The sequence below is a fragment of the Corvus hawaiiensis genome, chromosome 2 (assembly GCF_020740725.1).
Source record: "Corvus hawaiiensis isolate bCorHaw1 chromosome 2, bCorHaw1.pri.cur, whole genome shotgun sequence".
Taxonomy (NCBI): domain Eukaryota; kingdom Metazoa; phylum Chordata; class Aves; order Passeriformes; family Corvidae; genus Corvus; species Corvus hawaiiensis.
The window spans coordinates 51424903-51442393 of NC_063214.1; the positions used below are offsets into that span (position 1 = coordinate 51424903).

Below are 17491 nucleotides of genomic sequence, written 5' to 3' on the forward strand. Positions count from 1 at the left end.
CTGCCATAAAAAGAGAACTACATTAAAAGGTTAAGAAAGTTCTTAAAGTTTAATCAAATTGGAAAAGTGCTAAAATTTCTACAGCAAGTGTCAAAAGATGAAAAGCAAGCAAATTAGAAATTTCATGAGATTCCAATTTTAAAAAGGAGCAGTCTGATAATAAATTAATTAGGAAGGCAACCATGCAGTGAGAGACAAACAAAATATGAAGACCTCAGAACACTGAACAAAATTCAGATTAATTTAATATGAATGTATGTTAACCTACATGCCTGCGAGTATGAAATAAAAGCAACCAGATTAAGTTCATAAAAGGCTTTCTCTGACCAAATTCAGAAAAACAGCAGGCAATAGAAGAATGTTTGAAAGCAAACTCCTGAAGAAAATTTAATTAGTTCACATTTGTTTTATCTCTAAAGCATCAGTCTTTATCACTTCAAAACTCAAAATATTTTTAAAATAAATGCTTCCAATCATTAAAAAAATTAAAATGGCACCTGTACTAAACAACATGGGGGAAAAGGCTGAGAAGCTTCTAGACAATGCAAATACTCAATTTGATAAATGAATACATTCTGGTCTTACCACCATTATTACTTTAGTTCCCATCTTTGACTCCACTACAGAGAAACACCCAACACCTTGCTGCAATCTCCCCATCCTCCCACCACCCACTCGACACCTATACTCTGCTTTCTAATCCTGGGTCTCCAGCACTGGGCTCTGCTACGTCCTCCTCCCCACTCCAGCCAGCACTGCCTCAGAGCCACAACACTTGGGAATGCAAGCCCTGCACTGTGTAACTTCATGCTTGGCCGGCCAGCCAGCCTCAGAAGAGCAGTAAAAAATATAAGAAAGACCATCTTACACTGTGTACTTCTAAGAGATGCAAAAAAAATCCACATTTTCTCTTATTATCAGTTCATACTGTTCTTCTGTACTAAATTCTGAGAAATGAGACTGTTTCCTTTCACAAAAATACTGCATTCTCTACATTTTACACCCCCCCCCCTTTTTTTCTTTTAAATTCTGAAATCAAAGTTACAGCACCTAAACCTATATGGAAATAAGAAGAATGAGACAGTAGGGAAAACAAAGACACTGCAACAAAACCACTGCACATCCATGAACACTTATAGTTTACTCTTCTGATGCACATACAGCTGGGAAGAAATGTGGTTGTTGAACCCCATTCAACAAAGGGATTTACAAGAACTTAGATCTGCTTGAAACACTGTCTTTGTGCAGCTCTAGGGTTCCTCCTAGCTCTGATGTACTGGCAGCTCTAACAACTTCTCCTTGTTGCCATGGGCCACTCCATTAGCATAGGATTTCTGCAAAACACACGGATCCACTGCAAGGGACTGAATAACCAAACCTTCTGCTCTACAAGTCTAGTAAACTGCTGGAGAGTTCCCAGAGCGGCTCTTTGAGATTAAATATCTTATTTCATGCTCACTGGATAAAATGATTGATTTAATTTGTGAAGCACATAGATTTGACTAGTTTGCATTACTGCACTGAAGAGGGAAAGAAGAATGATAAGCAGACTTGATGATCCTGGTTGTCCATATGCATGGGACATCACACTACTAACACTTTCATTTTACCACATATCTCACATATTTCCTGCTGATTTAGTGAATGGTATTGCCCCTCTAAGATGAATTTTCCATTCCCATCAACCATCTGGTCATCCATATGTTTCCCATAATTGCCCTTTCTTAGGCCTTCTTTTACCTCTCAAACTGTTTTTTCAGCAGATCCTCTGAACAATCCCTAGATTCTACCACAAAGCTGGAAAAGAGATAAGACAGTGCTTCTGCCTCCTCTTCTTTTATGCTGCCTCTGGATAAATTGACAGAGCTCTGTTTCAGGATTGTCATCTTTATCTAAAATGCCTTTCTGTATTCCAGACACCTCAAATGGCTAGCTATCACACAGTTAGAAGAAAGCTACTGACTTACACATCATTTCACTTTTTTCTATTACTCTGGACAAAGCTAGGACAAACCAAATCAATGAACAAATTAGAAAAATTTAGCAGTAAATGTTAATGAACATCTAGGAGATTCACTTCTTGTAATTGCTACCAAAAATTAGAGAAATCAATGAAGGCAAAAATTGTGATTTCTATTGCTTCTCAATCTAATAGTACTAATTTATTATCTAATTATCTAGTATTTCTTTTCATTATCATTATCTCTGTCATTCTTTCCAGTCATTGGCCACAATTTGTTACTTTCACTCTTCCTGGCAGATTTACATGCTGCGGGCTTATTACACATTCATGGTGTATATGTGCTGTGTTAGTAAACACAACCTGCAGAACAGATCTAAAACCATTCAGGCATCACCATCACTGAATTTCCTTAGCTAACCACTGTACCTGAAAACCAGCACCAGTGTGCCATAAATATAACAGATCCCATTTTATTATTTGTTACAATTCAGAAAATTTTAGTCCATAAAATTTTATTGTTTGAAGCTAAAATAAGCAAAATTCCTGCAGTAAACAGAAAGTTAAAAGCACTCTGATATATTGTAGTTGTCTGTCTCTTATGTGCATGGTTGAGGGCTGAATGACACATATTCCCTCAAATTTCTACTCCCTCTTGAGTACAAAAAGCCAGAACTTGTTGATATTCATTACATATTAGGAGGACTGTCCTTTATTGAACCTCCTCTTAAGGGTACAAACTATGTAAAAAAACTTCAAGCTTAGGTGTGCAATACAATTTCACTGTTAAGTCTTAAATCCTCTCTGGACTTGGACAAGAAATTGGGAAAAACAGTTTATCTGTCAACAGAGTAAGAGATTTGCAAAAACCTGTTATTGGAAAAATGGAAAGCCTAAGCTCAGCTGCAGAACTGACAGGTATGAACAGTGAAACTCCTGAATTTCCTCTTCTGATAACGCGGCATTTGGAGGGTATTTCAGCTTTCATGAGAAAGGAAAAGAAATCACTTAAATTTAAGTGGTGGTATTTTGAGATGCATGGAAGTCAGCTTATCAGTGTTTACAGACTCCACAGTGCATGCTCGGATTGGAGACTCTTGAACCAGGTCAGTGCTAAGCACCTGGAGGTAGAGACATGTTCCAGCACCAGGACAACGTTTAAATAATCAGTTTCATTAAGAAAAGCCAGACAATAGCTCTTGTTAGACCAGCTTGCTCAAACTATGTAGTTTCTGAAGCCCCAATAAAGGGAATAATATTTCATATCAGTACAATGCAATTTCTAACAAAATATGTTTTTCATCAGTAATACCAGAAATTAAAGTTTATGTCATTCCTTAAAACCAATTATTGATTTAAACAATCTAGGGTTTTTTTTTCACCACTGCTTTCCCCTTTGGGCTGTGTTTTTTTTTTTAATCTTAATACAAATAGCAGACATAAATACTTCATATCATCAATAGTCTTTCACAAGATTTTTTTTCTTTTTATGTATTTATTTTACTTCATTGGCATATTATGAACAACAAACTACATATTTTAAATAGCCTTCTTAAGATTTAGACATTTTAATAACATGAAAATGATGTAAAAGTTACCCTACAACTAATAAAATGAAATGAAGTATTCAATAGAAAGCCCATCTCAACAATTCAGTAGCATATTTCACTGAATACCCTAAGTACTGAAACACATTTCAATAGAATGAATATCCAGTGACTACATCTTTCATATTTTTAAGTATTCACTCATCATTACAGTCTTGTTATTTAACAAACCCATTCCCTGTCCTTTCAAAGCAGTAAGTTACGGTCTGAAACTCACATTAACCAAACCAAAATAGTGCTCATTGACTGGAAATTGTTCCGGACCAATCTCTTTCTCCAAAGCTGAGGCATTGGCGCCCTAGAAGAAAATCAAAAGTAGCAAAATATTAGAGTGGCAACAGTGAATTTAAGCTGCTGAGGAAAAAGAAATTTTTGGCAAGGATAAATGATCAAAACCAATCAACCATCCATAAAAAACCCCTGCAAAACACACTGATTACAACTAAAAATTACCTTAGAGATGTTTCCAAATATGTTCTGTCCAAAAACATCTCAAAGTTATATAATTTTCACATATTTTCATGCAATTACACTGTTTTGATGTTCTGTACTTATTATTTTCAGAGTCGAATTACTTTAATAGCACTTGCACTAATGCAGGATGCAAAGCAGGTCATACAAGGCCCACTGGCAAGCTCCTTCTAACAAGTCTAACTTGCATTCTGTAAAGCACACTTCAGAAGAAATTAAGAGATGCAGATTGTTCATAAGTCTGTTCCACTTACACTGAAAACACAAGCTGTACAAAGTGCTTTGCTAAACACCTTGAACTTTGTAAAACTAAAAGACAATGCAGTACAGCTACTGATGGTGTGCATTACAAAGGCTGCAGCCTTTGCCCAAAAAAATCTGTTGGGTCTGATTCTCAAAAAGAAGCCAGAGCAGGTAACTTTGGTTATTCTGTGGGTGTTGACTGAACTGGAGCAGTAAACACTGGGTTTCAAAGGAAAGTGTTGTTTTCTTTTTTATTTAGAGACAGAAAAACCTCTATGCTGGAAAATTCAGAGAACAAAAAAACCCCCAGCTTTCTATGAGCTCTTACACTGATTGCTTTTAGAGAAATGGAAACACATGCAACTTTTTGCACACAACAAAACTGATATCTATCTATCTCTCTCTCTCTCTCTCTCCTATGGGACTAATACATGAGCATGAATATTCCAGCAAGTCTAACTGCAGCTAAAATAGCACATAATATACAGCAAAGAACCTTAAAACCAGGTGCAACTCCCTCCCAACAAGTTCTTTCTTTACACCAAAGATATAGCAAATAGCCCTTACATAGGCTATCACAACAATTAAATTAAATCAAAATCACAGAGTGCACTAAAAACAGCACACAGGATTGCACAGATTAACTACAGACAGGAAGAAGTGGAACAGAATGAAAACTAGAACTGTATCAAAATGTATACAACATGGCATCTGCCATGGTATGACCCTGGCACTGCAGAACTTTACAGAAACTACCTCAGCAGTTCTGAAACTGGAAGCACATGCTCAAAGGCCCATTAGGAGGTACGAACTTTAACTAGAACAGGGCAAAAGATAGCAAAACTCCACACTTGAGACACTACAGCTCTTCTCCATTCACAGCACAGCCCCAGCTGCTTTCACCAGTCACATCCCCTCCAATTACCCAGTTTGATAAAGCCTCTCCGTTACTGGGGATTTAGCTGCAGGGCTTATTACTTAGAAGCTGTTCTCAAATGGAGATTATAGTGGTGAGGAAAAGGGGTATAAACCCTCATTTAAGATTAAAGCACTCTGTGACTCTGAATATTTAGTTTTGCAGCCTTATTTAAATGCACCCACAAGCTCTGGCAAGGTGAGTATTACAAATAAACCAGGAAAAAGAAGGAACTGTGGTGGCCTTTTATACTATTGTTAAAATCTCTACTTCTTTAAAAATAAATTCAAGAGCAGGCTTAAGGAAATTCCTTCTCTTTTCGAAGCTAGGGTGGAGTAGCTGCTTTATTCTATATTTGAAAGGAAAATATTATGATACAAACATTGATGTTTCTGTTTGTACAGACCTGAACACTGTATTTAGTTTTCTAGCACAATAAAGATCCAACCTGGCAATAAGAAAGACATGCTGAGATACTACAAGATTGTCATGGTTTTCCAATTATTCAAAGGTGCTTCATTCAAGGCTCAGACTTTCACATGATTTCAAAGCACTGCATCATCTATGTTTGAATGCAGTTGTTTATGAATGTTAGTACAAACCAGCAGGGATGTTTTACATCAATATAAAACCCTCGAGCTACTCAGACTTCCCTTTACAGCTCTCTTTTTGTCTGTCATACAGGATCTATCTCTCCCTCCAAAGTGATCATTTATACTGTGCACAGTGTATTGGTTGCAAAAGCAGAAACACAGGGAGACTACACTAAAATGCATGTTCACAACTGACCCATAAAAGCTATTTTAAAACCTAACTACCCCTTGCTTCAAAATGTTTCCCAGCTGTGATTACAATACATGTTATCAGTCTCAGCTGACTCTTCCATCATGCAAATACAGATGCAGGGGGGGAGCACTGCAGGACCACCAACTATTACGGTACTATATCACCTCTTGGACATGAGGACAGCAGAGGTTTAAGGCAGAAGTGGGAGTGTCTCTCTTTTCATCAGCCAAGTTGGACTTACTGGACTTGGGAACTAGACTCAGGAAATTTCAGGCTGTGCTCTATGCTGAGGTACTTCAGATAATTGATTCCTCTGCCACTTAAATGGGATCGCTGGGGAAAATCCCCAAATAAATCCCTCTTCTTTGGGGGGCTCACTTAATAACACATACAACAGGTGTTCAGTCCCCACACTGCAACCTGGTTTTGATATTATATAGGGGACAGAAGGGGACATCAGTAAGTTTGGTCAGTACCTCCACCTCCAATTTCCCTTGTCCTTCTGAGGGGAAGCACACAAGGTCATTACCCAGAAATGAGAAGGAACAGAGGCACAGCAGAAGTCCAAAACACTAATAATATTGCAGTAGTACTAGGATTTACCACTTTTTGCATTGTATCAGTGTAAAAGCTATACAGCTACACAACCTAGCAGTGCCTTACATTAACCCCCTTCCAGCAAAGAGATACAGGCACAGAAAACACGAATTTCTCATAGCTGATGAAATACACCTTTACAAAGTGGAAAGTTCAGCAACTAAGGTGTGTTTACAAGAACACAACATGAAATCAAGGTTTGCTTTTTATCTGTTACTGAAAATTATCTTGGAAACATTAAACCATCAATGACTATACAAAAATCTTCACAAATCTAATGAAAGTTAGGTGTAAAACTGAACTATTGCAGATTTCACCCTTCAAAATGATATGTCATGTAACCTTTATTTAATCATGTTCAAATCAGTTGAACATTTATTGCTTATATCCCCCATCAAGTTAAAGAAAAAAGCTATACTACTGGATTTATAAATATCACCGTAAATGCTAATTTCTTAATGGAGGGATAAGAATCTGTGTTTGCCATGGAAGCCCCTTAATTAAATTTCTCAACTTTTATTTTTAAAAGAGCTTGAGCTTTCTACAAATCAACACACTTAACATTAGCCAGATGAGGGGTTTATTTCAGTTTAGTGGAATCAAAGCCCAGGAAACACAGTGGAATAGGAAAGTGTATTTTCTTTGAATTGAGTACAGTTGTATTTTCCCAATTTTCACATTTTATAAATACACATCCTCCCAAATTACTAAAATAAACTAAAAAAACCCACTGATGCAATCCATTTCAATGGAAAAGGGCAGAAAAAACAAAGCACAGACAAACGCAGATGGGTTTTTTTGTTTGTTTAGTTTTTCACTTGCTGAAACAATATTATTAAATGCCATTTCCGTTTTTATTATTGCCTTTCCTCACAGCCTCAGAGGCCACACTGCTGCGGTGTTACATGTTGAACTAGTCCTCCTGAGACACACTAACAGCTGACACATGGATAGGATAACTGGAGCCAATCTGTGAAACAAATCAGTTGGTGCTTAGGATCTGACACACACACTTTGGGTTTCACAGCATTCTTGCCAGATTAGTTGTAGGCTGGTTTTGTGACTGAATACCAGCTGCAGCTGAACTGTGTTGTCTGATGTAGTTTCCTTCAAAAGCCATCTAATTTGTGCACTCTAAGAGTGCTCCCAAAATGCAAACCAAAAGCATGGTAAACTGGTATGCCACCCTATATTAAAAATACTGTCTAAAAACATGTCAGCAAGCAGGCAAACAATTGCAGTTTTGAAGTGTCCTACCTTGTCATTACCATCCAACCTAGCAGGCAGAATTTCCCTTACAAAGGCTTGATTCATAACCAGCCTAACATGCTTGGAAGCTTACACTTTTTACTGGCACGGGAGAGGGGCTTTGATCTATCCCTTTCTAGAGTAAGTATCAGTTGATTGCTTTGTGGGTTATCTTTGCACTAGTTTAACAGCTTTACCCTCTAGTTTGATTAAGTTGTAAACTTCCTGAGTAAAATCAAAATTTCACCTTTAAAACAAATTTCTTGTCAACTTACATTTGTCAGCAACATCCTGAAGATCCATTTCTCCCTTCACACATGCACTATGCTAGATCCTTCCTTACAATGCCCTCCACCTTGCTCAAGAAAAGGAACAACACTGATTAAAGGTGGTTCATACAACTAAACCATGTTGCACGGGTGTATATATAAGCCAAATCTCTAAAACATGACCTTAGCTATAGGTAAATTAACAATACCACCACACAACACAGAACTATCACCTTTCCTAGTGACCAAAAGGCATTACAAGTAAAAGGGAAATTCAGTAATCAGGAAGAACAATGTTCCTGAACAAGTGTAAAATTAATGGAATTATTTATAATTTGCAAAAATAAATCTCAGTATAGAAGCACTCACTAGTGTTTTCACTCTTTTTTTTTCGCTATCCTTGTCTGCGCCACTAGTGAAGATATAGAGAATTTCACAGCCTAATGCACTAATTAATGCACTATGACTGAAGGAATCCTCTCTTAACGAAGAAATGCAGAATTCTGCTCTTCCAGTTATGTTTAGCAGAATACGTGAATTCATACTTTTCCATGTATTCATAGGAATCAGGATTAAGAGCAAAGAAAACAGCTATATTAAATCAGTTTATATTTGTTGCTTCAATTGCAACCAAGACTGAAATGCAATTCTTTTGATACTGTTTCCAGCCAGGAAGCAGCATCGAAATACGAGTGTAATTAAATAATCCTTTTTGTTCATTTCTTTACAAATGAACATGCATTATTAATACATGAAATATTTGGATAGTTTCAGTTAATACTTTTTAAATACTTCCAAATAGTGTTATTTTACTAATTAATCAGTCTAAGACATATATATTCATATCATGTGCAGCTAAGACAAAAGATCTTTTGAGTATGAAGTAAAAACACCTCTGCCTGGGTAAGGAAAATTATACCAAATCACAAAATTAATTTCTCTTTGTATTTGGTATGTCTACCAAGCCAATTTTTTTGAGCCCCACTGAACATTCACAATGTATTTTCCTTCACAACTACATATAGTCACACTTCCTTGTGTATGACGGCGTATCCTTTTGAATAGTCAAGTCAGAGACAAGTTAATATTTCAGAAAAATTACTACCTAAAATGCAGGGTGAGTGGGGAAAACACATTTGCTCAATCGTTGTTTTTGCTAAACTGCATCCTGTGATGTGTTTCACATGCTTTTATTAACCTACGTAATTCCAGTTTCAGAAAACAAATATATTGCTTTTATAACTTCCCATGCTCATGGAATCATAAAAAGAATTTAAGTTTATAAGAGGTGGTAAAAATGTGTTCCTATTCTGGTCTACTCATGTTAATACAACCTTCTGGTTTTACACTACAAAAAAGATCTAGATTTTTTTTTTCCCTCAGCTGAAAGATTAGGTACACCTTACTGAAATAAATAATTTGTTAAAAGCATTTAATTTTGGCAATCTTCCTAAGCTACAAAAACAAAAGTTACCCCTTCCACATGGCTTTTATACACCTCTTTCCCTCAAGAAATTTGAAGAGAAAAGCCCCTTTTGCCACATTTTTACAGAATCATTCGTATAAGTTTTAATGCAACTGAGTTGCTTCAGGAGCACATAACTGACCGATCTAAATATTCCAGTGTTGTCTAGTAACAGGATCAGGTGTTCACACTGACACAGCTAAAAATCCTGCTGCCAAGACTAGAGTCCAAATTCGTATTTCATTGTTTCTTTGAGCTTAGAACTTGCAAGATGAATATACACATGTACGCGTAAAAAGAAAATGGAACACTTACATAAATAAAATTATCCACCTAAATAATACGTCAACTAAATAATTCCCTGTGCTGGTATAAGTACTGCTTTACAACTACGTAACTTCAAGAATTTTTTGTGTTTCATATTTGACAATTGTTTTATATTAGAGTCAAATTCCTACTTTGATGAAAATTGAAAACGAAATTGTCTAAATTAATTAGTATACTAAAAAGTGTCACAAACCCAGTAGTTTAAAGACCAAATAAAAACATTCATCTTTTATTACCATATTGTAGCATATTACAGCTACAAAAATGATGATGACAGATGTCACAACCATGCTTGAATCTTAGTATAATGTTTATCATGAAATAGTCTCCTGATAAGAACTCCAACAGACAAGTGAACCTCCACACTGTGGTGTAAACTCTTACCCCAGCTGCCTAACAAATACTTCTCCAAAATTTCCTGTGCTTGCAACAGAGCCACCACAACAGAACATGTCCCTGAGCACTCTGGTCCACGAAGCACGGCAGATTCAGGTCATGGTGCCAGAGTGAAATGCAGTGGCTGAGATGAGCAGCAGCAGCACATGTTCCTTCTTGCCAACCGTGCTACATGAGCAAGGTAGACAGCTGGATAAAGGAATGCCACAACACCACTGTTTCCTCTGTGTTACTTTAGTCCTTTCCTTCTCTGCTGGATTTTTCTGTCACCTCCTCTTTTGAAGCGGTTTTCCCATAACTTTTCTTTCCTTGCTGTTACTCAATTCTCCCTTCTTCCAGCATGGATCCTTTGTATACCTTCCTGCGGAATCTGTTAACCTGATCATCAATTAATGTTTAAGTATTACAATTCATGCCTCAGAGGAGACAGTGCAATTAGAAGGAACAGGAGTGAGTACCTCATAGCCATTTCTGGCTGGCTGTAGACTCTGGCAAACATCAATTTACATGAAGTGCAGATTTCACAATCAGGTTTGAAAATCCTATTGTAAACAAACAATTCCTGAAACAGTAAGAAAGCCCATAAACCCACACCTCTCCCACAGTTAGCTACAAATTTTTCCTGCAATTAAGAGTTTTTATAAAGCCTCTTTGCTGTGACACTCAAGGTAGGTGCACTGCAACCTTCCCTCAGCTGGGCACTTCCAGGGTCTGTTTCCTCTGTTAGGACGCCTTTCCCACACATGCTTGTTTGAACTCTAGTACCTCTGAAACATCTTCACCCTTGTGAAATGTGACTGAAATGGGCAAAAGGGTACTCATAACATAACTGCCCTTCAAGAGGAGGCAGGCAGGAAAAGGACAAGAGCCAGCCATTCAGCGTGACTCCACGTCTTAATCCTTTCAAAAACGAAACAAAAATTTGGACTGTAAGATAAGCAGAGGTCCTCATGCAGAACACACTGTTACATCACACAGTCAACATCTAACCACAAACTATCTATTTGATGTCAGTGCTGAGGGGCTGAAACCATCACTGAAGACGTTCAGTGACACTCTGTAAGCAAGATGCTGAGCTGCCAGGCAGAGAAGGGAATACACAGACAAATACCCAGAACATGAAGATTTTGATGTCTAATGCTACAGCTCCTAGATTAGCATAGTTTTAAAATATCATCACACTTTTCCAGGTTGTGCCAACATCATCAACCACTTTCTACAAGAAACACTGAAAACAAGTACTACTACCATTACAACTTCCTTGTCTACGTCTGAGGCTGACATCTTTGAGGCTTTTCATAGCTTTTAAGCTACAAATGTAATTTCTATCTTCTCTTTGCTTCAGCGACTCAAAGACTTGATACCTTTCAACTGCTGGCAAGAGTTTCCTGGACTCTAGACAACAGAAGCAGAAGTACTAGATGCAATCTGTGAGTATAGCATGGGGCACATCTTCCTTGTAGTTAGCCTGGGTTACTTTATCCCTCCTCAGCCATGCATAAAAACCCCAAACAGTTCAGTCAGGTAAGACTCTGACTGCAGTTTTACTCATGGATGAGGGTAAAAGATCAAGTTCTACTTTTACTGCAAAGACATTAAAAATAATTTAAAAAAATAGACCACACAATTTTAACCTCATGCAATTTGCAACAGGAACAGTGGCTAAACCACTCAAGGGCAAAGGTATTTCCAGTGCTTTTCCACAATCTCCAGCCTTGTCATTAAGACTTAGTACAGCACAAGGAAGCATGGGAAAGGTGATATAGAGCAAAGAATTTTAAGGAAGTTGAAAGGCGACACAACACTAGGAAACATTACTACAGAAAGAGCTCTGTTAACATTGGTATGAACACTGGGGTGTAGATCAATGAACTAATGGAGCATACACAAAGGAACCAATCAACACAGACGGGATGTCCTCTTGGAAGACCATCCCCAAAAGGTACTACAGGTAAACTAAACATACTGGTTATCACTCTTCACTGTACCCACACAACGTGCCAGTACTGCAAAACATAATATACTGCTTTATAATATTCAGGGCTTGAACAACGAGGGTAAGATGCATAAAATATAAATGAGTCAGCAGAAGCAAAACTTGAATTCAGATTTAAAAAAAAGAAGTCGTGAAATGCAGAATTGCAATGGAAGAGCTTTTTCAAAATAGTTCTAGACTGCTCTTAGAGATTGTAAGTGTACATGCATGCTAGGTTTGTGTAGGCACAAACTGTCTCTTGAAAAAAATGCCTGTTACTGGTTTTGTACTAAGTAATCATAAGAAGAGAAGTAACAGTCTGAGAGTTCTTGCAAGAGGCATGGGAAAAGGCAAGAAAAACTTGTGAGAATTCTTAGGTAGTTGTCTGGCACTTTATCAAAGTGTGTTGACACGATGTAAGCATTGCCAGAAAAAAAAATAGTATTACTCAGCAATTATAATCCTTCTCAATTTTGTAAAACATATGCTTAAACATAAGTATTTGACTCTTGTTAAAATTAAAAAGATCTGCCTCACCACAACCACACTTCTGAACAGCTCCACAGTAACTACCAAGTGCTCCCTCACACTATCTTTATGGATATACTTTTAAGCACCATCTTATATTAACTGCCGAAAAGCTTTTACAGCTGGTATCCTATGCTAGGTGTCCCACATCACAATACTATTAAAGCTCATGGATCAGAAAGGCCCAGCAAAAATCTTATGCCTGGAGTTTATCCACCTCAGCACACGTGACAATGATTGGACAGATAATATCGAACTGCCATCAGAATTTCAGCTTTATGGACACAGATACTTTAGTTAGTAATAAGAAGATTTTTAGTTGAAAAAATTGATTTGGGATTGACCTAAATCTCAGTGACATAACATCATTTCTAATAAACATACACACAAAATAATCTTAAACTATCTGCTTGGCCAGTCCAGACCTAGGGTTTGTATGCAGTCCAGAAGCAGGGCAGTGAGGTCTCACACTTGACCCAAATCAAGAGGCCAGCACTGAATTTATGCTGACACAAAGGCCAGCGGCCAACTCTGGGTGAAAAGATGTCAGCTAGAATTGCAAGAAAAGGAGATCACCCCAGCTCAGGGATCAATCACACTGATTCCTCAACAACCTGCCTCCAGAGAATGGAAACTCCTCAAGTACATGGTACACATCCTACAAATCTGGCCACATAAAGATATCAGTATACAGCTGATAAATTCAAGAATTTATCAAGAATTTTATCAGACTCTTCTAATTCCAAACTGAAAGATGTCATCTCCCATGTCACAAAAAACATTATGCCAGTGACTAAACACCACCTGAGCAATCCCATCCTATGGGCTTCCAGACATTCACTCAAAATTCTCATGGGCCACCTCTGAAATATTTGTTTGAGACATTAAAGCCTCTTTGCAGCACGATTCATGAAAACCATAAATCAGTTTCCAATAATATGAAATGTAAGCACTTCCCACTGTTTGATGTTATGAGACATTGTAATAGCAACTCAGCAAATTAACAGAGTAGATGACAGAGTGTGTTCTTCCACTTAATAATCTCTTTCCTTCCCCCGTGGAAACGGATTTGGTAACAAGAACTTTCACATGGCCACGGAATAGGTACAAGAGAGCACAAATGCAAGACCTTCTGCTATGAACCACCAGCACGCCTCTTGCATGACAACCAGTAACTTCTACTGACTAAGGGATATTTCCTTCCTTAAATTCATCACTCCTCCATCAGCGAATCTACTGAGCCGCCCATCCCTCTTTAAAACAACCCGAGAGAGCCTTATCACATCTGTGCTTCTGCTTTTGGCTCTAATTCATCACGAGAGAGAGTAATGAGAAAGCAGTCACAGGGAGAAGCCTCCTACGGGACCAGGATCGATGCACACCAGTCAGATCACAAGGAGCGCGCCTGGCCGAGCCCATCGGGCGGGATGGGATGCCCGCACTTGTCGGGGTAACCCGGGGAGCACCGGCCCGCTGATGGGCGATTCCAGCCCCAGCTCAGGCGCGCTGCACTCGGAGGGAGAGCAGGGACGCTACGGAGTGTGTCGGGAGAAGGAGGGCGCTTCCAGAAACCCGACCGTAACCACCACACGCCCGCAATAAGCAGCCCCGAGCTGGAGGCGATGCCCCGCTTTCGGCACACTTAGGGGAAGGCTGTGCTTGGTCACCCCGCGCTCCAGCCCCGTCCTCAGTCGGGACCCCGCTTCGCCGCCCGCCCAGCCCAACCCCCTCGGCGCCCGCATCCAGGTTGAGTCTCCCAAAGCCGATTAACTCCGCTCCGCTCCCGCCCGCCACCCACGGCAGCGCTCCCGCCCCGCGCCACGGACGCCGCCCCGCGCCCCCGCCCGGCCTCCCCCGCAGCCCGCCCCCCGCAGCCGCTGCCACCGCCCGCGTCCCCACCCCCGGGGAGCCGGCACAGCCCCAGCCCCTCACTCACCATGGTACAGATGGAGGCGATTTTGGAGACTGTCATTAGGATTTCCATCCGCCCAGCGCCATCTTCCGCCCAATCACAGCGCCGAGCCGAGCGGAGCCGGGCCGGGCCGGGCGGGAGCAGGAGGGGAAGGGAAGGGAGGGACGGAGCGAAGGAAGGCAGGCGGCGGGGGCAGCCCCCCGCCCCCGCCGGCGCGGGGCCCCCGCGGCCGGGCGCGCAGCTCCCACCGCCGCCACGCAGCCCCGCTCCCGCCGCCCGCGCCGCCGGCTCCCAGCGATCCCGCCCCGCCCGGCTCGGCGCGGCCCCGCCTCCCGCCGGGTCAGCGCCCGGCTCCCGCCCGCCCCTCCGCCTCTGCCCCGCCTCCCGCCCCGCCCGGGCCGGCCATGCTCGGCTGGCCGCGCCTGGCGCCGCGGGAGGGGTGGAGGGAGTGGTCAGGTCCCTTGGTGGCCCGGGCGTTTATGCAGAGTCATCGAATCGTCAGTGTTGGAGGGGACCTCTAAGATGTTCAAGTCCAACCGTCCACCCAGCACTACCACTGTGACCCCTAAACCACATCACCCAACGCCAGATCCAGACGCCTCTTAAAACACCTCCAGGGATAGTGACGCCACCACTTCCTAGGACAACCTATTCCAATACTTGACCACAGAATCACAGGATGGATCAGGTTGGAAGGGACCACTGGGGGTCGTCTGGTCCAACATCCCTACCCAAGCAGAGCCATCCTGGAGCACATGGCAAAGGATTTGCATTCAGACACTTGTTGAATGTCTCCAGGAGGGAGACTCCACAACCTCTCTGAACAGGGCAGCCTATTCCAGTGTGTGGTCTTGCTCATATTCAAGCAAACTTCCTGTGCATCAGTTTCTGCCTGTTGTCTCTTGTCCTGTTACTGGGCACCACCAAGCAGAGCCTGGCTCCATCTTCTTGGCACTTCCTCTTTAGATACTTATGTACATTGATGAGGTCCCTTCTCACTCGTCTTTTCTTGAGGCTGAACAGGGCCAGCTCCACCAGCCTTCCCTCATAAGAGAGTTGCTCCAGTCCCTTAATCATCTTTGTTGCCTTCCTCTGGACCTGCTCCAGGAGCTCTATGTCTCTCTTGTACTGAGGAGCCCAGAACTGGACACAGCACTCCAGATACGGCCTCACCAGGGTTGAGTAGAGGGGAAGGATCACCTCCTCTTCTCTAGACTAAAAAGAGAGTAGTTGAAATCTAATGAGTAGGTGCTTGGTGAGCACTGGTAGTGGGAGACTTGGGGGTGAGGGGAGTTGGTGTGTGATGGCTTAATGCAAATACTGAGCGAAGTCCAGGGAAAGAGTTCCTGTGTGGCCCAGAGAGGTGAGGAGATTGAATAGGCATAACTCACAGCTAAACAATAAAAGAAAATTATGGAATGGCATTAAGAAAACTTCTGCCTCCTATCAGCTCAGTCACTCATGCCAAGATAACTTCCAAGTGACTTCTCTTGTCGCAACAGCAGCTGTAAAAGCTGTCTCTCTGGGGTACCTCCCAGGAGGATGGGGATGTGGAAAGGCATGTGCCTATTAATTCCTGTCTTCTTTTTCCTGCCTTGGCTGTAGATGACCAACCCTATGGGTTCTGTGAGTCTGGGATTTGCATGCCCCCACCTCAGACATCTTGAAAAGTAAAGCTGATGTGTAGAGTAGTCATACCAAGTACTTGAGGGACCTACTTGAGAAAGAGCTTAATCATGTTGCTTGTCTGCAGACTGTAAGAGAAATCTGGATGACTTGTTCAAGATGTTGATACCTGCACTAAAGACGCACAAAGCTAGCCAAGATATTTGCCACCCTGTCTTTTTTTTGTACATAAACAAAAATCTAGTAGATCAAGATGCATTATTATTAAAAACAATGCCAATGCACACAAGGTCTTGATCATAAATACATCCTTTCACTGTAAAAAATATATTTTAATATCTATAACATTAAATCATTACAATTTCTATGATCTTCAGAAGTAAATGTTCTTTAGCAACTAAGTTAATGGACTAGTAAATTTTCCTTCAGCTGAAACATAAAGAATATGACTTCAGAAAATATTATAAATTATGAACTCTACTGCAACCTGAAATATCCTGAAATACCATATAAAATCATTTTATATGATACCTGTCATCTAGAATTGTATATTTCAAAAGTATAGTACCTGAGAAAATGAACACCTCTTGGATGACTACATTCTGAAACTGTTGCCACAGAAACCATGGGGGAGGACAGCATCAGGGGAATGAGAAAGAATAGAAACAAAAGTAGTGGATTGGCCATTTATGAGCAAAAAAAGCAAGAATGGGTATTTAGCCGGATAGAAGTGTCAAACCTTCAGCTATCTAACAGTTCATCCACTGAAATACATTTGCTGCCAGAAACATCTCCAAAACAATTCCTTACACTATTAATCAGATCCACCACAACAGGTACTCCTCTATCATCCAGAGAAGACCAAATCTTCAAAACATGACAGGAGAAAAATAAGGCAATGTGCTGTCTCCCTGAAGCAGAAAAGCATGAAAAGCAACTGCACTATTGCAGAAGCTGATACCATTATCTGGGAGGTAATTCAGTTTGGAACCAATTATGTGGCATCAAGTAGAACCGTACGGGCCAGAGAATACGGCAGGAAATTTTGAAAGGCACACAACCGGAAAGTCAGAGATTGCCTAGAAGTTTCTTCCTGCTCATAAATCAGAGAAAGAAGGTAAAATATACTTGTTTTGAAATGCTCTTTCTGTCTCTAGTTCCAAGG

The 17491-nt window shown here is 40.6% G+C and overlaps 1 protein-coding gene across 2 annotated transcripts in view; it reads right to left on the reverse strand.

Moving 5' to 3' along the window:
• USP12 (ubiquitin specific peptidase 12) overlaps positions 1 to 14900 on the reverse strand; it is a 32866-nt gene extending 17966 nt beyond the window's left edge. The window contains exons 1-2 of one of the 2 annotated variants that reach the window (XM_048294947.1): positions 14725 to 14900; positions 3785 to 3865 (exon numbers count right to left, since the gene is read on the reverse strand). In XM_048294947.1, the coding sequence (XP_048150904.1) occupies positions 3785 to 3865; positions 14725 to 14772 (129 nt within the window). In that variant the 5' untranslated portion in view covers positions 14773 to 14900. The remainder of the gene's footprint in view (positions 1 to 3784; positions 3866 to 14724) is intronic. The other variant, XM_048294946.1, reaches the window with a different exon arrangement.
• Positions 14901 to 17491: the final 2591 nt, after the last annotated feature.